The sequence below is a fragment of the Nyctereutes procyonoides genome, unplaced genomic scaffold (assembly GCF_905146905.1).
Source record: "Nyctereutes procyonoides isolate TBG_1078 unplaced genomic scaffold, NYPRO_anot_genome, whole genome shotgun sequence".
NCBI classification, from domain to species: domain Eukaryota; kingdom Metazoa; phylum Chordata; class Mammalia; order Carnivora; family Canidae; genus Nyctereutes; species Nyctereutes procyonoides.
This window is the reverse complement of record NW_026575141.1, coordinates 2,623,937-2,645,636: the sequence shown is the minus strand read 5'-3', so window position 1 is coordinate 2,645,636 and position 21,700 is coordinate 2,623,937. Positions and strand designations below refer to the sequence as shown.

Genomic DNA, 21,700 nt, shown 5'->3' with positions numbered 1-21,700 from the left:
TCCTGGGTTTCATAGAGCATTTAGAAGCATGTTCAGATCTTGGAGAAGAAAACTGAATCACAGAGAAGCCATCTGCCCAAGGGCATGGTGGCTGATGGTGGTACTGCCTGACATCACACAGGTAAAGGAGCCTGCGGATGGACAAGAACTTGATTGTGGGTGGAATCTGATTTGAACTTTCGGACCGAGACCATCGTCCCCACCACAGCCTGCCTCATCATTTAGGAAAAGAGAAAACATACTTTCCCTGTCTGTTGGAACTACTGGAAAAGAGCTACCACTCTGATCTGAGCCCATCAGTTTGTTGGGTCTGGGGTCACTAATCCCCACTTTCCCTCTTGGGTGCCATTTGTTCCCTTGTTGTCCCAAGGTTGATGTGCTCCCTGGTCATTGGCTATAGGACGTGTCTCCCAGAGGTGGTGGTGTCTCGGTGTCACTGTGGAGCTGTGTCTACCCTTTAGCAACTGCCTCTTATCTCAGGAGGGCTCTCTTCTGGAAGGTGTGGGACAAGACAGGACTCACAGACTTGGCACCAAGTCACCTCCTGCCCTTTCTGTCTGGCCCCCAGAGTTCCCATCTTGGTGGACTCCTTCCATTTACACTCTGGGGGCTCTGCTTTGAAGGCTGGGGGAACCCCAGCATGGGGGTGGAGGGAGGGCAGGACTTGCTGTTGGCTGCTTGGGGTCTGTCTGTCTTCTCCCCACCCTGTTTCCTGCCCTTCTTCCTCACGCTCTCCACTTTGGTGTTTCTGTCTCTCCTTTTTTTTTTAAAGTTTTTTTTAATTTTTATTTATTTATGATAATCAGAGAGAGAGAGAGAGATAGAGAGAGAGAGGCAGAGACATAGGCAGAGGGAGAAGCAGGCTCCATGCACCAGGAGCCCGACGTGGGATTCGATCCTGGGTCTCCAGGATCGCGCCCTGGGCCAAAGGCAGGCACTAAACTGCTGCGCCACCCAGGGATCCCCTGTCTCTCCTTTCTTATCCTGCTTCCCTCTCATGGATTTCACTTCAAATTATACAGATGTTGGAGACATGGAGCTCAACCTTCTCTGGCTGCTGACCTGAGGCTCGGAGAGACAAAAGGATCCATGGGAGGGCAGCCAGTTGAATGCAGAGGATGATGCAGAGTTTCTGGGCCCAGACCTGACTGTGCACTGCCCACTTTGCCCTGGAGGCCAGTCTGGACTACGGATGGACGCTGGTGGCAGGTGGACAGCTGTCTGCTTCCCTGCTCCCTGCCTCCACCGCCACCTTTCCCCTTCTTGTTCTCTCCCTATCCTACTCCTATGCCAGAAGCACAATTGGGTTCAAGATTTCTACCCTCTGTTAAAATGCTGGGGGTGGGCTAGACTGATGAGATCACTTATACTGAGGTGTGGCTTGCCAAGAAGACTCACAACAGGGATGACAATTCGTGCCCTCGCCGGCACCAACTCCAGCAAGCTGAAGGGCTGTGTCGAGGAGGATTCAGAGGTTGATCTGGCTTCATGTGGAAGGGATGTCTGCTGACAGCGCTGGCTGGTAGCATGCTTGCTGTCCCTATCTGGGGGCATTATTGCCTCCCGAGACATCTGCTTTGTAACTGAAGACGGAGCCGTAATTAAGAGAATGTTTAGATACCATGTGGCTGGAGAGACAAGTTGCCCCACCTGTACGTGGTGGAGGCTTACCTGTGGCCAACCTTCCCCTCTGCCTGCTTCCAGCCAGACGCAGGAGAAAAGACCCAAATCCCAACTGCATTTTTATTATTTTTTAATAAACTTTATTCTATATTACAAATAGGTTTTTTTTTGTTCTGAACTGCAAAATAGGAATGCCTTATATTTACATACACAGGTATACAATTAATTATAACAAAGGTACAGAAGCTTGCCTTTACCAAGTTACAACTGGGATCCAATTTAAATAGCATAGGTTTCCTTTTTAAAAACTTTTTTTAAATCCTTTTTTTCTTAATCTTACTAGGATACTCTTTTTTAAAAATCAAAACCAGAAGACCCTCTTCCTCTAATCGATTCCATCCACCTATCTTAGAGGCTCATTATAACACTGTTGTCTAAAGATATGTTTTGCTTTGTTCTAACAAAGTGTCAGTGTTCAAGGTGGGAACTTTATGGAAGCGGAGCTGGGGTGGAGCTGGAAGGGGGTGACCGGAGCAGGACCCACCTGCCCTACCCCCTTCAGCGGCCTCTCTCCAAGACTCGAAGGCCTCTGCTGTTCCTCAAACCACCCACTCATCCTACCCTGTTTCTCCTCTTCCCTCTAGTCTTTGACTTGACTCTGGGTCATGTGATCAGGCCAGCTTCCCCCCTCTGCCCGGGCTCACAGCTCACTCATGAGCAGGTCTCTGTTGGTGGTACCCTGGCATTGCTGGTTACTATGGTGACTACTCGGCAGGACCCTGCTGGAAGAGACGGGCTGGTCCTTACCGGCTAAGGTGGGGAGGAAGCCAGCTGCACCCAATCCTTCCTGTCTCCGGGGCCTTGGGGTCTTGTTCTTGGTCGGCATTGCCAACACATGACTAGGCAAGGCCTTCAGGCCTCAGGGACACCAGCCCCAGTTAGGGGGTGATGGAGGGGAGGGTCATCTACTCTAAAACACAAAGTCATTAGTTTCCAAATGGAAACAAGAATCTTTGAGGTAAACTAGCTTTTCTTTTTAAAGAACAGAAGGTTTAACGAGCCAACAGCTGGGGAGAACGCTGGGGAAGGGAGGAGGCAGGACAACATAAGAGACACGTGTCGCATCTTGGTCACAGGCCTGAGCCGCATCCAGGGGTCCTATTGGGTGAGCGGTCTCGCTTGGTGAAGTGTCCTTTGCATTGCTCTTTAACTGTATCCTCTGTTTTGAATTCCACTCTTGGAAGGGAGCCCTTCCAAAATGTGCTTGACTCATAAGATCAAAGATACTAACAAAAGATGTTCTAATTCCAGTTAAAAAAAAAATGGTAGAAGATGAACTGCATAGAACCTGTTGTCTATTTGCCATGAGCGTTTGCACTCTCAGGGGAGGGTGATTGGTCCCTCCATGGCCCATCCCCAACGGGGTGACCCCTCGGTCTGAGGAAAGCTGGTGGGGACTGCAGGGGGCTCAGCCACACCAGGGGCGGTCCAGAGAGCCAAGACTGGACAAAGTGAAAGGGGGTAAGGAGGAGGGGGGGTGGGGCACACCTGACCAAGAGCATTCCCCCCCCACCCCCCTCACTATGTCTGCCAATGAAGACAGAAACCTCTTTTAATTTCATTAGGGATTTTGTTTCATTCAGCTTTGCTGAGCTGGGGTAGTCACCAGTCTACTCATGGAATTTAATTGGGACTCTAATGAGTATGCATTACTTTTACAACCAAAAAATCCTCTATATTTTATAAAGTTGGATATTCCCCAAATTAAACAAGCAAACAAACAAACAAACAATTTTATCAGGGAGCAAAGACTTGTAGTTTAAAAAAAAAAAAAGTTTCTCTTGAAAGTCCAAAACTTTTACTACAGAGATTCCTTTGTGGATGGGGGGGTCATTTTCTAAGTTTTCCAGTGGAGGGCTTTGCCACTCTCAGAGCACCATGAGGATGGAGGCTCATGGTTTCCCAGACTCTCTCTGGAGCTGTCTCTCCAGTGGCACCTGTTGGGGCGAGGCGGCAGGAGGCGGGAGGGGAAGACCTGGCATCATCACAGGCTCCAGCCATCCCAGGTGCCCAGGAAGCACCGAGAATATCAGCAGCCATGGAGGCTGCTTCCCCAGGCACGTCCACATCCGGGGAATATCCTGACCCATTTTTTAACAACAGGGGGAGCCCCCCAGCCCCAGCCCCCAGGCTCTTCTCATCCCTCTCAGGTCACAGGTGAAGAGTTTTGTTTCTCCCTTTTAGCAGTTTGGACTTTACACCCACACCTGGGCTCCCTCCTTAATTTCCAACGCTTAACATACACAAACAAAAACCAAATGACCTCAGACCCCAAATAGACAGTTCATATACAGGTTAAAGAAAAAAGGCGGGGCTGCAGGGTCAGGGGCTCTCCGTCACCTGTCCTGGATGCTGACAGGAAGCATGCAGGGCTTACAGGTGGTCCTTGACGTGAACTAGGAGCCAGAGGAAAGGCCAGGAAGGAGCCTGGATCCACCTGGGGCAGGGTCTTCTTCCAGGGACTCTGGTACCTGGAGGTTGTTCATGCCTAGACATGCCTCTCAGAGACCTTTCGGACCCATGCCAGGACCACCTGTTGGGGCGGCCCATTCCTGCAAGGACCGTGGAGGGGGTATCTCTGGGCCTGCAGAGCCTCCCTGCCTCTTCCCCTCCCTCCTTGCTCTCTGAGAGGTGGGAATGTTTGCTCTTGATTAAGAATAATTCACTTTAACCCTCACGAGGTTAAGTATTTGACTTCACATCCTGTGAAGCCCAAAGAATGTCGCCTCATTCCTGAGAATGGAGACAGATGGAAAACAGGGCTTTGCCTGTTAGGTCAAAGCGAGTGGTTGTTTTGGGTTCTGGAAACATCAGCAGGACTTGGCATCTGGGGGGTGGAGGTTGCTTGAGAAATCATTGCTTGTGGCTCCTCTGATGGGGGACCCCCAGGGCCCAGGTGGGACTGGGGACCCCCAATCACTCAGGGAGGCAGTGCTGGGAATGGTGACAGGGGCTTGCCCTGGGGGGTGGGTTGTGAGGTCTGAGGCTCCTGTGCCAGGAGGTCCGCAGCCTTGGGGCAGAGCTGCGGGCAATGGGGACAAGGGGGTTCACTTGCCTCTGTGGGGGGAGGGACACTCTCAGAAGCCAGACATGCAAGGGGAACACAAGCAGAGGGCCTCAGACGGGGGGAATGGGGTACTGGGACACTACCTTGATATTAGCCTAGGGCTGGGGGTGTTGAGAACCAGGCCTGAGTGGCCAAGGTCAGCGGCCTTACCTGTCAGCGGCTCCCACTCCTGCCTGGCACAGCTCTGGACAGTCTGCTTCACTTTGGGATGATTGACGAGGACTTCTCTCTCTGACCCTAGCCTGGCTCAGGCATCTCGGCCCAACCTGTCCACCCACTGGCTCACAAGAGGGAGGCTCTAGAGCCGACTCTGGGTGTGCATGTCCCAGGGGTTTGAACCTACATCGGCCTGTGCACACTCAGGCTGTCCTCAGTCCCCGAATTAAAACCACATTGAAAGAAGGCAAGAAAAAGTATTTTCCTGAGGAATTAAGTGACACAGTAGCCATCTGCACTTAGTGGCCCTATTTGCAGGTACCAAGAGAGGCCGGCGTCTCTTCTTACAAGGAGGGACAAAGGATGACAGAGCCCAGCCTGGGGAGATGCCTCTCCCGAGAGGAATGACCTGCCCGCAGCCACCTGTCTCAGCTTCTCTCCATCCGTCCTTTTGAATTCAGGACCCCATAAAGCTGCCTGCCTTCCAGCACCTCAGCGTCAGCCCATCTCCCTCCTACGTTCAAAGTCTCCATCTAACCGAGGTCTGTTTTTCTGAGTGTGTGATCTCCCGGCACCACCTGGACCCTGGTGGTCTCAAGGGCGGGAGGGTGCAGGAGGTGGTTGGAGGGGAAGGTGAGAGAAGATGGGCCTTTCTTCCCTTTCTCTCTGCCTGGGACCCAAGAACCTAGATAAAGATTCCACCTTAAACAGAGTCATGACCCTGCAAATTCACAGTCATGGGGGAGGCCTCGAGGGGACCTTCCTTTCCTGGGGCCAGTTTGTCCAGCTCCCTTCTCTGCGGGGTGCTGGTCTGCATGCCCCCCTCCAGGGGCAGCTCTGGGGGTCTCTGGCTTGCCAGGAGGAGATTGGGGTCTCCAGGGGATATTCTGGAAAGATCATGGGAGCCAAGGACAGCTTTCCGACAACGCTGCCTTGTATTTACTTGGAAATGTATCACATGTGCGCATGAATCCAAATGGAAAAAAAATTGTAAAAGGAACAGAGAAAGGAAAGAGAAACAAACAGAAAAGGGAAAGAGAATTTTTGCGGACAAGATGGGTAGCAGCTCCGGGTGGTCCTCTCCTGTTTCTCCAGCCCAAGCAGGCCGCAGAGACTTCAGCAAACAACCCGCCTCCAGGAGGAAGGAGGAGAGCCAGGACACTGTCCTGTCCTCTCTCTTCCCGACATCGAGCTTTCTCTGAGGTGTTTGAAGCTTCTCTTGTGACAAAACCCGGGGCAGGGGCGGGTTGGGGAGGGGGGTTCTGTACCGACGAAGGAACAATAACAATAACAATAATAATCCGGTAAAAAATAAAAGCTTCAGCAGAACCACAATAACAGTCTTCTTTTCTGCCTGCTAGTTTGTTTTCCTAACTGTGCAAAACTTAAAAAATAAATCAAACACACTCACTCATACATGCGCTCACACACACACACACACACACACACACACACACGGTTTCCACTCAGCGAATCTGTGTTAAATATGTTTGTGTCTCTCTCCTCCCCAACCCCTCACGTGTGGAAATACATCTTCTGGCCACCGTGCCTCCTCCGCCCACCCGCCCGCTCTCACATGCTTCCTCTCTGGCCAGGGCCCGTGGCTTCCTGGGAGGAAATGAGGAAATGGTCCAGGGCAGAAAGCCCTTGCTTCTTCACCTGGCACTTCATTTGCCAAAACCTTTGGTTATCTTTTCCCCCCACAACGTACATCTTTCCCCCATTCTCCTCTTTCCATTGTTAGCTACTCTTATTTTGTCCCCGTTTGTCCTCTCCTTCATGACACATGATGCCCTGCTGTGGGTCACCTCCACCGGGCCTCCAGGCCAGTCCAGGCCTCCTTCGGCCACTGAGCACCCTGGTTTCCTACGGACCGGTGACTCTTCTTCCACCCACCAGCACTCAGCACAGAAAGCTAGTGTTGAAATGTCCTGAAGCTGCAGAATGAATGAGCAAGGATGGAGAAGAGAAACACCTCAGAGTCCCCTCCATAGGACAAGAAATCCTTTCGAGCTCTCTCTGCCTGCTCCTAGAGCAGACACACTCACATGCACACACATGCACACACACTCACACACACACACACACACACACACTCATATCCAAAGGGGCCAGAGTTCTTAAAAGTACAGGGTGCTCCATGAACTTTGCTGGAGATTAAGTGGTTCCTTCCCATTTTCACCTGGGGCTCATTGTGAATGGATGACAGAGACTGATGTCTGATGCTCAGGGAGTGAAGGCAAGACTGGAACCCTGACTTGCAACCACACTTTAGGTGATGCTTCTCCTGGTCTCCCAGAGTGGGGTATAATTAGCCAGCAGGACTGCTAAGACAGTCTCTTGCTTATGGTGGGAAACTGGGCCAGATGGCATCTAAAGTCCCTTCAAGATTAAGTTTCCATGACCCTACATTAGACCGTCTCTTACCACGGCCCCTGCTCACCCATGTCCGAACACACGTTTGCCTGACGGGCTGAAATGAGAGACCAGAGATGGAAGGACAGATGGAGAAACAGATGCCAGGGCCGAGGTCCATTGTATGTCTCTTCTCTCATTGTTGGCTAGCTCCTTCCACTTGAGTCCTAGGTCCCTCCTGGACACGGCGAGCTGGGGACTGAGTTTGGCTGGCATTTTGGTTTGTTTCCGTGAGGCTGTGCTTGAGCGTGGTTTTCTCCATGATGACTAGGGAGGAGGTGAGGAAGGGCAGTGACCGAAGAGACAGCAGGTGGTGAGGGAGTCATTGCCAAGTAGGTCTGGACAGTCCAGTGACAATGTCGTCTGCATAGCAATGGCACCAGGCTCTGCAGGGGGCCAAGGCCTCAGCTCTTTGCCCCAAGCTTCTATAGAGTTCTCAGGAAGGGGGGTGGGGACGGAGCCAATAAAGGCGGCTGGAGGTAGAATCTCCTGGATGTACTCTGCATTTTACATTGTCCCCTGATGAGTGCCGAGCAAGGAGGATGCAGGTAGGTGCTTTCTCTAGACAGCATCAAGGATCCGGCAACGGATGAGCCTATGACTATGGACGTGCTTCATTTGCATTTGGGGGTGAATGAAAAACAACCAATTCTGCCCAGGGTGGATGTGACCCTCTTTCCCTTTCTCCCCCTCCATGTTACATTTCTGTTGCTATGAGCCAGACCTGAAGGTTAGGAGGGTCTCCACAGTGGAATGCAACCGCTGCTTCTCCTGTCTGGCTTTCCAGAGGCAGGGGAGGGGACAGGGCGGGTAGGTCCCTAGGAGCACTTGGAAGGGCTCCAAGAAGACTAGAAGGTGACAAGGCGGCCTCTGAATGCCAACCCAAGAAGTGAGAGGCAGCTTGAAAAGCACCTCTCTACTCCTTCCCCACCCCCTTAATCCCTACTCCTCTGTATGCAGGAGCTGTGGCCTTTCTTCTCACAGTTGCAATGGGCTCAGACCCTGGTGGACCCCCTGGAGATAGGCATTTGGGAAGGGAGAGAGCCAGGTGATGTCTTCCCAGTGAAGGTAATACTGAGCTCATTGCCTCTTCCCTAGACCAAGGTTTGGCCCAGTGTGGAAGGTGGAGTAGCAACGCAGAAGCGTCCTCTCTCCACGGCTCCTCCTCCATCTTTGGGCCCCCTCTGATGATGCCTGGGGGTCAACCAGGAAAGAGAGCCCCTCTGATATCTTCTGGCCAGGTCCCCGCGTGAGCCTGGCCATCCTGGACTCACTGAGGGGTGGTGGCTTGGTTGGATCATGTTGGCAGAGCAACTGAGAGAGAAGGGATGCAGGGAGGAGGGAGAGACAGAAAGAGGCGGAGAGAGAGACAGCGCTGTTCAGGGGATGCTGCTGACGCCAGTCGGAACTTGCACTTGGTAAAGATGATAATCTAGACTGAGGCACGGCTTGGTGTGTCCCTCCCCCCAGGGGCCCTGGAAGGACGGTTCTCAGCTGTCTAAGCTCATGAGGGTTATGACTTGTTCTAGTTTGTAGGCCAGTTTCTGCTTTCCGCACTGGTCGTCATGGTCCAGAGGTCCGAGGATCTGTTGAAGGGCCAAGAATGGGGAGGTTACTAGTTTGTGCATACGGGTCTGTGTTCTTAGGGCGTGCACGGACAGGGCGAGCGGGGTCAGGCTTGGAAAGCCACGTGCACACGAAGTTGCACACGTGAAGTCTCTGGGTCAGCAGGCAGCCTGGCTAACAGGGATGGAGAGGTGCAGGGGCACTCGGGGGTGGGGTGCAGCAGGTGGGTACCCCTGTGTCAGTGAGCACAGGGAGTCGGCACATTCATCAACATGTCTGAATAAATGCATGCGCTCTGCTGCCCACGTAAGACAGCTGGCAGTGGGCAGGAGACACCTGTTCAGAGATGTACCAGGTCCCTGCCGGTTAACAAACACACGGGCCTACCCCCACGTAAAGTGTGGTGCCTGGTGTCTCTGGGGAATGTGCTTTCATAGATATTAAGAAATCCCACCCCTCCTTCCTAAAAAGGAGTATCTTCCCCATCAGCTCCCTGAGGCCCCCTGATCCCACATTTAGAAAGTCATTTGGCTTTGCTTGCGTGTCAACAAACAAATATCCTTCCAAGGGGGATATCTCATGTTTTCCTGGTCACTAGCAGTGAATGATAACGTCTGCCAAAGCCTTTTCTGGGATCAGATGGTTGGTAGAGAAGAATGACAGTGAGGACGCCATAAAAAATAAGTGAGAAGTTGACTCAGACTCAGGAGACGTGAGGCTGAATAACAGATCTACCAGTGTCTAGCTGGGTGATCTGGGGAAAAACACATCACTTCTCTGAACCCTCATTGCTTCATCTGTATAATGGGGGAACTCCTGGTCCCTGTGTGGGTGGCTCACATGAAGTTTGCTCCACAAGGGGCACCTGACACGCAGGTGTGGCATCTCCTGGCGCTGGGGCTGAGGGGTAGGGAGGCAGAGGAGCCAGAGAGGAGGCTGAAGGCTCCAGAGGAGGCTCCCAGAGCTCTGGATTTCCTGGCCCACTTAGTGTATTTTTAAGTGGGGAGACCAAGGTGGAGTTGCCGACCTCTTAGCTGGCCCAGAACCACCAGTTCCTGGCGCTAGTATTTCATGAGGATGGGGCATTTTTACACCAAGAGTAGACGAGTGTCCTTGTAGACTAAAAGGCAGTGCTTGCAAGATGAGGCAGCTGTACTCCTGCCCTGGCACATCCCGCATCATCCTTACTTCTCTCATGTGGCCACGGGCAGGTGACAGCCTTGCCCGGGACCAGCACCGGCCTGCAGGCTGGCATCTCGGTCCCCCCCTATGGACCCACAGCTGGCTTCCCCTTCACTGGAGGCTTGCAGCATTATGCTGCTCACAGCCTGCTGGGGCCTCTTCCGTGGCCTGGGGCTCCTAGGCCCTCTCAGTGATGAGCGGGGAGGAGGCGGAGAACGGGGGGCACCGGCTCCAGCTCCTGTCACTACCTCCCACTTCCCCACAGGGGAAGGTGGTTATGCTGCCGCTCAGACACAGGGAGCCTGGATTCTGAACCCACTTGGGCTAAGCCTGCATGAATTAGAACCCTCCCATAAGCACCTCTGTACTGGCCAGGAAGAAGGCAGCGTCTGCTTTCCTTTCCATCTGGGGAACTCTGTTCTGTGTCTATTCTGTCCTGACCCTCCTCTCCCCTGCCCTCCCCTCCCTCTCCCACATACCATTCCCATGCAGCCTACCATGGGAGTGGGAAACTGCTTGCTTAAAGACAGTTAGATCAGGAGAGAAAAGGGAAAAATAAAAGAGAGGGACAAGCAGGGAAGAAGTAAGAATTTAAAAAAAGAAAAGAGAGAAAGAAACAGCTACTTTATCTAAATATCTGAGAATGGGGATGAATGCAGAATTTGCAGAACGGAAGGTTTCTATGGCCCCAGTCTGTGGAGCGCAGCCGCCAAGTCCAAGGCGGGGACAGCTTCCCCAGCAGAGGCGGGGGGTTGTCTGGGGTTCGTGCCTGGGGCTCCTGTGCAGAGGCTGCTACACAGGCAGTGACTGTTCATCTCTGCCCCGTCCTTCCCAGCAGGTGCCAAGCAGGGTGGGCTCACCTCCTCGCTGTACTTGCCCACGTAGGAGAAGATCTCTGAGAGCGCGCTCATGGCGTTGAACTCGTTCATGTGCATCCGGGACTGCTCAGCCAGGTACGCGTTCATGTCCTGGTCGCTGATGGCCGGCATCTTCCCGATGTCCGAGTAATACCTGCCAGGGAAGGCGGAGGGGAAGAAAGAGCTGGAGCCGTGCGGACAGAGGACCGGGCAGATTGAAACTCCCGGCACGATGTCGGGGGCTGGCGGATGGCTGGGCACCACCCCCTGGGGACCACGGCGGGCCCTCTCCCACCTGCGCTTCTGGACTGGTCCTGTACAGCTTGGGGTGCAGGGGGAGGATGTGGCTCCGAAGTGGTCAGGGGAGGACCGGGGTGGGAGCAGGAGTAAGGAGGAACCGTCCCCTGCCTCAGCCTGGCCCCCAGACCCCAAAGGGTGCCCGGTCTAGCTCTTCTGTCCTTGTCACTCCTCCTCCCACAAACGCAAGAGGTGCCCTCCACTGGGCTCCACTGGGCTTCCAAGCGGTTGCTCTGCCTCCATGCCCTCCCCTCTCGGGGGCTCCCTGGGCGAAGCGGGGGCGGCAGGGGGGCTGCGTGGGGAGAGAGGCTGGCAGAAGGCAATCAGTCACTGTCACTTGCAGCTGTGCACTGCTGTCAACTGGTTAATTAGACGCCAGCATTTACATTTTTAATTTCTGCAAGTTGACATTATATGCAGCGAACCCCAACTCCTCCACCAGAGGGGAGTTGTGCAGGGTCCTAATGAGGAACGGAAAGGCCCCAGAGCCCCAGAGACACCCAGGCCCCCTTCCTGGGCGCTTTCTGGTGGTGGGCCACACAAATGGGCCTGGAGCCTACGAAAGCAGGGAGAGACATCAGGGCATCCGGGGAACCGCCCCCCGCACCGGAGTCCTGATCACCCCAGCTCAGCCTGCACTGAATGCCTCAGCCTTCAGAGCGGGGAAGGGCATGCCTGAGAACCTGGAACAGAGGAGGGTGGTGGGACGGTGGCGGAATGGGGATAGGCCAAGGTGAGGGAGGCATCGAGGACACAACCGTTTTAGGAGAGGCACTGGCTCACCTGTGTAAGTGCAAGTGCCAGCGACAGGCCCCGGGGATTCCCAGAACTCAGGGCTTGATCGGGCGAGTGTGTGGGGCATCCTCGGAGGCTCTGGTGCCGTCTCAGCCTTGCCCCTCGGCCCTGTGCCATTCCCAGTCTGCACCTCTCAGGGTACCGCCCACGGATGCGTAAGTCCTGTGCCATCCGCCCTTCCATCCCCCTCTCTGCCCAGGAGTGGGTGACAAGCTGGAGAGGTGGCACTTGCGTGTTCCTCTAGCCATCAAGCTCGAGGGTCTGCAACTGAATGACAGTTCAATTTGCTGCCAGAGCCTTCCTGGGCCGATGAGGGCCGTGGTGGCCGCGCTGCCCCAAGCCATAGCCTTGCTGCGTCTGCAGACCTGGCATTCATTCTGGAAACTTTCCGAGAGAGGCAGAGGGAAGGAGATGAAATCTGTGCGCTCTGGCAAAGGAAGGAGCTGGTCAGGGGGCGCCTCCTCTGACCTCAGAAGCCGGGCCACACACAGACACACTGGCCAACTGCTTTGTTGAGCTGATTGCCTTTTGGCAGGAGGTCTGGGCCCAGGGACAAGAGCTTAATGAGATGGCCTTTCTCGGAGGCGCCTGGGGCCGCAGACAAGGCCGTCCTGCCCCCAGCCCATGGGGACTTCATCCTTCACAACCTTCATCCAGGGCGGGGTCATGGCTGGTCCCCTGTCCCCCTGGCCCCCTCAGGTTCAGAGCCACCCCCACCCCCGCCCGGTTCCCTGTCCTGTTGCCTTATGGCTCCTTCGCACCATCCCAGAAGAGCCTGTTCTCTTCCCGGCCTGCAACCCACCCCTCGACAGCCTCAGCGTCCTCTGGGTCCTGGGTGATTTAATGACATTCCAGGTATAAATGTTCCGGCAAGAGACTCGATTCATTGGCAGTATTTCTGGAGGGCAGTAAATGCCAAAGTTCCATTTTATAGTGGAGACCCAGGGGTTTTGGTGGTGGCTCCCAACCTTGTCCCCTCCCGAGGAGATGTGTGCCACTGTCTCGATGCACTGGTCAGCTAGAGGGCTGTGTGGTCAGGTCACGTTGGCGAAGACCATGAACCGATGATCTTCCTGGCTTCTCCACGGCCAGCGGCCCAGCGTGTCTCTGCTAACACAGCTCCGTCCTGACAGTGACACTCTGTCACCTGTGGACAGGCAGACAGACTGAACGGGATGAAAAACCCAGGTCCTCACTCACAGGACATGACTGTCATCACAGGCAAAGACTCCTGCCATTTCTGTTGCCTGTCCGTGACACCTCTCACGGGTGTGTGAATGGGCCATCAGGCTTTTTTTCCTCCTGTGGTATTTAGCTCCCCGGGGTGCACGAGAGCCCAGGTGAGGGACCACTGTCTCCACTGGAAATAGCAGGTGCCCAGCACTCTGTCCCTTCAACAAGGCTGGCCTCGGTGTGTGCTAGATGCCTGGTCCATTTCTCCAAAGAGAATATATAGAAAGTGTGTCTGTAAGTGAGAAAGAGAGGGAGGAAGGGGTTCGGGGTGGAGGGGGGAGAGGGCAGGGCTTCCAACATTTTCATCTGAAGAAATGGGTGGTGGCTTACCCGGATGTGCTTTGCATTATGCTACCATTCATGTCCACGTGGAGCAGCCCAGTCTCTCCTCTGCTGTCTCCGTGCAGAGGCCGCTGGATTGGACCAGCGCACGTCTGTGGTCACACACTTGCTCATGAATGCACCAGGCACATGTCCTCATCTTGGCAAGTTCTGATTAGCTGAGCTGCATGGTCATGGAAGGCTCAGTTTCCTGGATGAATGTGGGTCTTGGGTCTGGCTGACGCTCTGCCTGGTTCTTGTCCCCAGCCCTGCCCGGTTCTAGCTGGGCCCATCCGCCTGACAGGGCATGCTGACCCTGCCTTGACCTCTCCTCACTCCCCTCCAGGGCTGTGTCCTGCCCTCTGGCCTTGCCAGCACCCCTTGAGCCTGATAATGACCTCACCCTGGATTCCCTGGCTGTGTGGGTGATTGCTTCCTTCTCAGCTCCCGCTGGGCTGGCCTTTGTGCTGGGCCCCGCCACCGAGAAGGCTTATTGATTGTGAAGAATGCAATTATGCCCCGTTAATGAACTTCAAACAAGTGTTCTTATCAGCAGGCTGTGCAGTGAGGAAGGGAAAGGTCAGCTTGGGCTCGTGTACTTGAACTTCCTCCCAGGGGATTCGCCTGCAGGTGAGCCCCTTCAGAAGGGACTGATGCTCTGAAAGGCCCCCAAGAACCGCCTCTGGCTGGCCAGGACCTGGCAGGCTGGCCAAGACCACACTTGCGGAGGATGTCTGAGTTCCACCACTGGCCCTACCTAGTATTCTTTGCTGAGTTTGCTCATACCAGATGGGATGCCAGAACCCTTGTGGGTCCTTGGAGAGCTGCTATGAAGGCAGGGTCCTAGAATGCTGAATTTTCTGCATTTGTGAACTGGGCTTCTAGGGGATGGGCCCAGTATGTGATGGCAGGTGTCTCATCTCTGCCATTATGACAGCTCCAGTGATCACGAAAGTGGTTTCCAATGCCCTGAACTCTTAGAAGAACAAAGTTTTGTCATCTCTTCAGACAACCTCAAGGATGAAGGCATAGACATGAAAAAACGCTTAGAGCCTGATGTTCTGATATACAGACACTTGGCTTGCAAGGCCCTGTACAAAAGTCTTTTCCTCTGAGAACCGTTTGCTGACCTCTCCCGGCCCAGCAGAATCAGGCTCTTACTCTCCCAGCTGCACTATTACAGCTCCTGGGGCTTGTTGAATGCCTGTCCGTGTCTTCCTAGACCACAAGAGCCACAAGGGAAGGATCCAGTGTAATATATCCCACGTGCCCCATACACTCTTGATGGAGACCATAAATGTTTGACCCACGGATTGATGAATAAGTTAATGAAATGTCTGTATTCCAATATTGCTCCCAGGGTGAACCGTCAGTTTTATATTTTGAATGGATGGCTTCCTTAGGGGGCATTTTTAAATATTCAAAATTCTTAACCTTTTTTTTATGCTGTGACACAGGTGACAGATGATATTCTGATGTGTGGCACAGCCCAGTCCAGTTCTGAGCGGGTCAAGTGTGATTCCACTCCACTCATTCCTACCTGGAAAGCCTTGGGTGCAGGTGAGAGAGGCTAATGCTGCCATAGGAATAACCTTGAGGCTCTACCAATTTAAAATGAGAGGAAACCCCCACTTAACACGATAATTGTATGGCTCTTGCTAATGATACAAGAACTATGACTGGTCACGATACACTGGGCTGTTCATGGTGAGAACATCACTGAGTTCTGCTCTATGAGTGTAGTAGTTGCTTGCTGCTGGGGATCTAGACATCCTGCTCCCTTTCTCTGGGTGTGGCCATAAGCAAAAACCCGAATACTTGTAGAGAGGCAGCAGAGACTGGATGTCTGCAGTAGAGCTGCTGACCATTAGCACTAAAAGGTATTTGGAGGCAGGAATGGGATGGGAGGATGGAAGGGAGGATGAAATAGGAGGATGAGAGGAAGAATGGGATGGGAGGACTGGGTTGGGGGAGTGTGGGTAGATGAAGAACTTCTAGGAGATACAAGCCAGCATAGGTGTGATAGAATGATCTAGGCGGTTCAACCGACAGAGTTAGTGAGGTCTCCAGAATCCAGATGCTTCCCCCTGCTCTATTGAGGGGACCAGCCAGGGTAAGTCCTCTTTCTCAGCTGTGATGCACGAAGGGTGCAGTCTCCCACAGCGAGTCACTAAGCCTGAGTCCTGTGTGGGCTGTCTGTAGGCTCAGGCAGTGACATTACCAGCGAGTAGGCCCTGGCCATAAGAGGTTGGGTTCTTCCGACATTCTTCTGACCTGCAGGCTGTTGGTGCCCTGGGTAGGCTGAGGTGGGAGACCAGGCTCACAGTGGATGGTGACTGAGTTCTGTGCTGGGCTTCACTTTCCAGCAAGCAGACAAACTCGGGGGCCAGGTTCCTCAGGCAGCGACAGCAGAATCGATCCATCCATCACCAAGTGAAGAAGCGCTCTAGACTTGATCTCCAGACCAGTCCACAGTCTCCTAATCCCCCTGTCTCTGTACCTCGTCCCAGAATGGGAGGAGAAAGGGTTGGGTGGGATCTTAGTCTAGTGAAAGATGATTCTCCCTAGAGTGCCACTGGTTGCTAAGAAACTGGCAGGATAAGAAATGGAAACCATCGAGCCACTCCTAAAAATAACCAAATGGACTGGGGTTCCTCATGACCCGTAGCAGCTGCGTGGCACAGATTTCATTTAGCACCGGGCGGCAGGAAGGCCATTAACCCTGCGCATGCATTACTCTCACCCTTGACTGGCAAACTGTGTTCTGGGGAGTGTCCCCTCTGCAGATGCTTCAGCAATGCCCCCCGCCCCCCATGTCCCTGATTCTTTGCCCCCGACCTGAGGTCCCAGCACAGTGATGCCACACCAGTGCCCGGATAATCTGGCCTTGCTGCCACCTTTCCCCCCTCTCTCTTTGCTGAAGAGCCGTTGACCACACAGGAGGGCTAATCCTGTTTCTGGCAGCTCTATTGTCAGAAGAATGAGCCACCATCTCTGTGGAGGTGAGAGCCTCTCCTCATGACTCAGACATAAATACAAGGACAGGAGAGCTCTCTTTCTCTCTCTCTCTCTCTCTCTCTCTCTCTCTCTCTCGGTTGGCTAACACCAATGCCCACTACACGCATCAGCAGGAAGGGGTGGGGAGGATCTCAAAGAATAAAATTCAACCCTTGTTAGCAGAATTATGTTACTGAGGTGGCCAGGACTCCATGCCCTCTTAGTTATTCCAGCTCTTTATAAGGGAAGGCAGTTTTCAAGTATGAAATATGGAGACTGTCTCTTTGCTATGGGTGAAATGATACTCTTCATTTTGTCTTCAGTTACTAAGTCAAGAACAATTTTTGGCATCTTTTACTCATTAAAAAAAAAAAGGCCTCAAAAAAAAAAAAAAGGCCTCAAAACAGAGCTTCCATCCGGGTTTCCTAGTTTTAGGCTGTATGATAAAAAGAGAAAGGGACTCTAAAATCAAGACTGCCATGTGGAATTGTGCATTGTTCACTGCACAAAGGTGCTTGGGGTGACAACCAGTCCATCCCTCAACAAACCATGCACCCTGGCCTGGGCTTACACCCTTCTCTAGGAAAGGGCACCTGCCTTAATTCACACAGAGGCACCATATAGCTTGGTAGAGGCCAAGTCTAAAAGTATCATAAATAGTAGAAAAGTGATGTAGGCGTCACCCAAATTTGGGATCAACTCTTATCTTGGCCACTGAAGTCATCTTGGGCTGATTACTTAGCCATTCTGAATGTGTATTTCTTCACTCTCATGGGCAGAAAATGAGGTTATAATCCTGTCCTCTTATATTCCAGGGCTACTGTGATGAATAAATAAATAAAGCTTTGGCTGGTTGCCTAGCTCAGGTGCTTGGTATGTGGAGCTGATTGGCCCAGACAAGCCACTGATGTTCTTTACCACAAGTTAGCCTTGCAGGAAGACGGGCTCCCCAGCTTACGGGGGGCCCTGCAAGCACAGGACACTGCGAAAGACGGCGATTAGGTCAGGGCTATGATGGCCGAGAAAGCACTACAGGGTGCAGGGCATCAAGAGGTCGTCTTGGAGGGCTCAAGGGACTGGGGCCGGGAGAAGCATCAGAGTGAGAACAACATCCCCACTTGACGTGGACAGGGGCAGACAGGTTAGAAGACTCCAGATTTTCTGTGCCAAGATGTTATTTGGTCCCTTGAAGATTTGTTTGTATGTTTTATTTTGTTTGGGTGGGGATCAGAGCAGCGACTTGATTTCCTTCCTGGGCCTGAAGGCGTTTCAGTCTTGAAGGGCTGGGGCCCTCCAGGCAGGGAAGCAGAATCCAGAGGTAACTTCCAGCCAAGTTCCCCGGGGTCTTGCTTCAGCTGACAGTGCCACTGGGGACAATGAGGTGTGGGCATTGCAATTGCAGGATCAGGCTTTGTGACTGATCCTCCCTCTGCTCCTACCAGCTTACCTCCTGCTTTTGGCCCTGACATTTTAGGGTTTTGGTTGCTGTTCCAACTGCTGGTGGTAGTGACAGGGCTCATGCGCATTTGGCTTGCTTCTTAGAATGCCAACCCTTCAAGCTACTTCCTTCAGGACAGCAAGTACAATATTTCTATCTGTTGTCTCCACCCACTGGGGAGGGGAGCCCTCATGGAGAGCAGTTGTTTGCTGCAGCAAGGGGCCCTACTGTGGCTCCCGGGCTCAGCACTCACCTCTCCACCCAGTTCTTGTAGCTGGGGATGTCCTTGGCATAGAGCAGCTTGTTGGAGGGGGAGTCCTTGCCCAGCCGGTGCTCTGACGTGGAGCAGGAGTCCATGAAGGTCTGGGCCACCACGGAGAGGCAGGCATCCGTGATGCTGTTCTTGTGGATGTCAAACACAAACTGAGGGTTCTTGATCATGTTAACCCAAAACCGCAGCGGCAGGCTGTGTGGAGGGAAGAGGCAGGCGGTCAGAGAAGATAGGGCAGGGCTCTGTGGTGTAGTCTGGAGAGTTCTCCGGGAAAAGAGAAAAGGCTGGGCACCAACCATCCTTAATCAAAGCCTATGCAGCCAACTTGCCTTCCAGGAAACTGAGGATCAGCAAGGTTGAACCATGGGCTCGGGAGAGGGCTTGATGCCCGGCCTGCACCACGGGACTACCACCTTGCCTGATGGGACCAGGCTTTGGGCTCAGAGGTGGCCAGGACGGGTTCCCCAAAGTGGGATTCCAGACTATTCCACTGTCTGCCCCCTATGCTGGACACAAGGCACATCTGGTTGGCAAACCTTAAAGAATAACCTGGAATATAGGCTTTGTATCTTATTCTCTGCATCCCACTGTATGACTTGGAAGGAAGCACTTCCTTGCCCCCTGGCTGGTGGTATCAGCTCCATCCTACACAATGAAGGTCCTGGGGCTGAGCCCTTTAGAGTAGCTAACTGATTTCTCCTCTCAGAGCTGGCCTTAGAGACCCACATGACAGGCTGTCAGCTGCCCCCTGGTGTTCCCCCTCCCCCTCCGTCTTCCTTGCACTTAGCACCTACTGCATATCCGGAACTATGCTAGCACCTGCGGCTACAGTGTGAATAAGACACAGCCCTCAAGATGCCTGTGTTCTGGTGGGTTGGGGGGGGCATCAGACACGCCATAGAGTATGTGCTCTGGGATTGATCAGTGCTGGAACCCAAGGATATCCAGGGTCTGATGTGGGGCACGTGGAGATGTCATCCAGGCCACCCCGAGAGGAGGGTCCAAAAAGTCTTCACAGAGGGAAGAACACTTGATGGTCTTGAGTTTTAAAGACTCACAGGTGTTCCCTAGCTGGAGGAGGCCTGGAGGATGTGCGAGGGGAATCAGCTAAACCCAGACAAACAGAGAAAAAACCATGCAGTGTGGTCTGATAACTGCAAGGCCCTGTCTGTGTTGCCAGAAAGGGTCCTGGGGCATCGGGAGAAACGTGCCCACCTGCCGCCCCTGGCCAGACTGCTGGCTCTCCCACCCCGTGGGTCCATGCAGCCCACTGAGATGCAGCTTAGGAAGCGGGGTGGCATTGAGCAAGGGATTGCTTGTTTCCCTCCCTCTGCTCCTACCAGCTCACCTCTTGCCTTTGGCCCTGACATTTTAGGATTTTGGTTGCTGTTCCAACTGCTGGTGGTAGTGACAGGGCTCATGTGCGTTTGGCTTGCCTCTTAGAACGCCAACCCTTCGAGCTACTTCCTTCAGGACAGCAAGTACAATATTTCTATCTGTTGTCTCCACTAGCAGCCAGTACCTCTATATGACAAATGCTAAAATATAGAAAGACCTCTTGTTCAAGACTGCCCATCAATCCACAAGTGTTCTGTTCCCACAGCATGCGCCGTTGGCACTCGGGCGGGCAGTGCCGAGATCTGGCAAGGTCAGGTGGTGCTTGTCTCATCCCGGGAAGTGCAGAACAGGAAATCAAGGGATGACACAGAAAATCGTGACACACAGTGAAAGTCAAGGTCACTGTAGCTGCCCGTGGAGTCCATGACATCTAGGGTCAGAGCTCTGGAGGAAGGACTCCCATGCCTGTCCACACCTTCCTGCTTCTGGAAATCCCACCCAGAAGAGGGACACAGGGAGTCCCTGTCTGCTCCGCCCCCGCTGTCTCTCCCAACACTCCCCCTATTTAAGCCAGTTGTGCTGACAGGCAAATCAAACAGGGAAGCCAGGGCACCTCACCGAGGCTCCTGCCTCTAATGAAATATTAGCATATTATTAACATTAGTGGTGGCACTAATCTCTGGTTGATTGCAGCCACTCAGGCTAAATGAGCAGCAGGTTTATTTCAAAGAGAAAAGGTAGGGGAGTGTAGAGGAAGGGGGGAAGGGGAGTGGGGGGCAAGGTGAGTTACAACTTTGGCCAGGAATAGAGAAGTAATCTTTTCTTTTCTTTTCTTTTCTTTTTCCACTTAGTGACAAGGAGCTCTAAGTCAGGATGCAGATCTCATAATTCCCAGACCAACTGCTTCTCGCCTGGGCAGCAAGCAGGGTCAGAGGGAGCGTGTCCTTTGGTGCAAGAACTCGGGCCTGGTACTGCTGACTCTAGCACTGCCCTGGAGTTCCTGGTGAGGACAGCAGAGTATTGGGAAGAGCTGGTGCCAGGGGCGTTAGGGAATCCTTGGGTGGGGGGAGGTCTTCCTCGGCGGGGGTCTTCCTCTAGAAGGAGGAATGGGCTGAAAGCAAACGGTTTAGACACCACCTCAGGGGGTCTGCTTTGTAATGGGCTATGAGGGCAGGTAGGGGGGTTTTGGAAATACCACCTCTCCCCAGCCAGAACCAAGAGCCAGGCTGGTCAGAGCATGTCTTGTGTTGCGAAGGCGGCTCACAATCAGACCAAGTGGTAAGTAAGGAAGACTCGCTGGCAGAGAGAAGCAGATTTGGGCAGGCCGGGGACACGGGCCTTGGAACAGCCTGCAGAGTCACCCTGAAAGGATGGGCATCCTAGCCCGAGGCAGGCACCAGGACACATCGGGCCTGGGAAGAGGCTTCACCCAGCATTCATTCCTGCACTAGATGGGGGATCCAGACTCTGGGAGTCTTACTTCAAAAAAGGTTGCAAGAAGCCCATGGGGGAAGACCTTCTTTTACCCAGAGTTAATGTGGGAGCACACCCAGCCCTTTGGCGCTATGGTCCAAACTTCTCTTCCTGCCCACCTTTCCAATTTCGGCAGAGACAGCACTAATCCTCAGGTGGAAGAGATGAGAAGCCAAAGGAGATGGACATGAAATAGGTTTTAGTGCCGCTTCTGACTCCTGCTGTCATCTGTGTTTGGTCTGTGGCCCCGGGCTGGCTGTCGGGGTGCCTGGCTGTGCCTTAGTGCCAGGGCCGTCCCCAAAGCTGGCAGGTGCCAGGCAGCAGGTTTGCGCTGCCTTAGAAGAATGTTCTAGGGAAGAACCACCTGGGACAGAGGCTGTTTAAAAGCTACAGGGAGGCGATTCTGGAATGCATGGCACTAAATATAAGCCAGCCTTGCCTGAGGTAGAGCCCTCACGTAGAGACCACCTGGGCCCTACATCATCATCAATATTTATTGAGCCATGGCGCTGTGCAAGGTTCCACACCAGGTACTGAATACTGATGTCTGACCTTGCCGTTGCAGACAGAAACCCAGAGTACACACAGGAAGGGGAAGGGGCACATGTGTT

General features: G+C 53.4%; 1 protein-coding gene across 1 annotated transcript in view; it reads right to left on the bottom strand.

The window, feature by feature from the left end:
• Positions 1–4,968: 4,968 nt before the first annotated feature.
• PLXNA4 (plexin A4) overlaps positions 4,969–21,700 on the bottom strand; it is a 425,241-nt gene continuing 408,509 nt past the window's right edge. The window contains exons 30-32 of the mRNA XM_055307457.1: positions 18,261–18,473; positions 10,930–11,080; positions 4,969–8,907 (exon numbers count right to left, since the gene is read on the bottom strand). Coding sequence (XP_055163432.1) covers positions 8,812–8,907; positions 10,930–11,080; positions 18,261–18,473 — 460 coding nt within the window. The 3' untranslated portion in view covers positions 4,969–8,811. The remainder of the gene's footprint in view (positions 8,908–10,929; positions 11,081–18,260; positions 18,474–21,700) is intronic.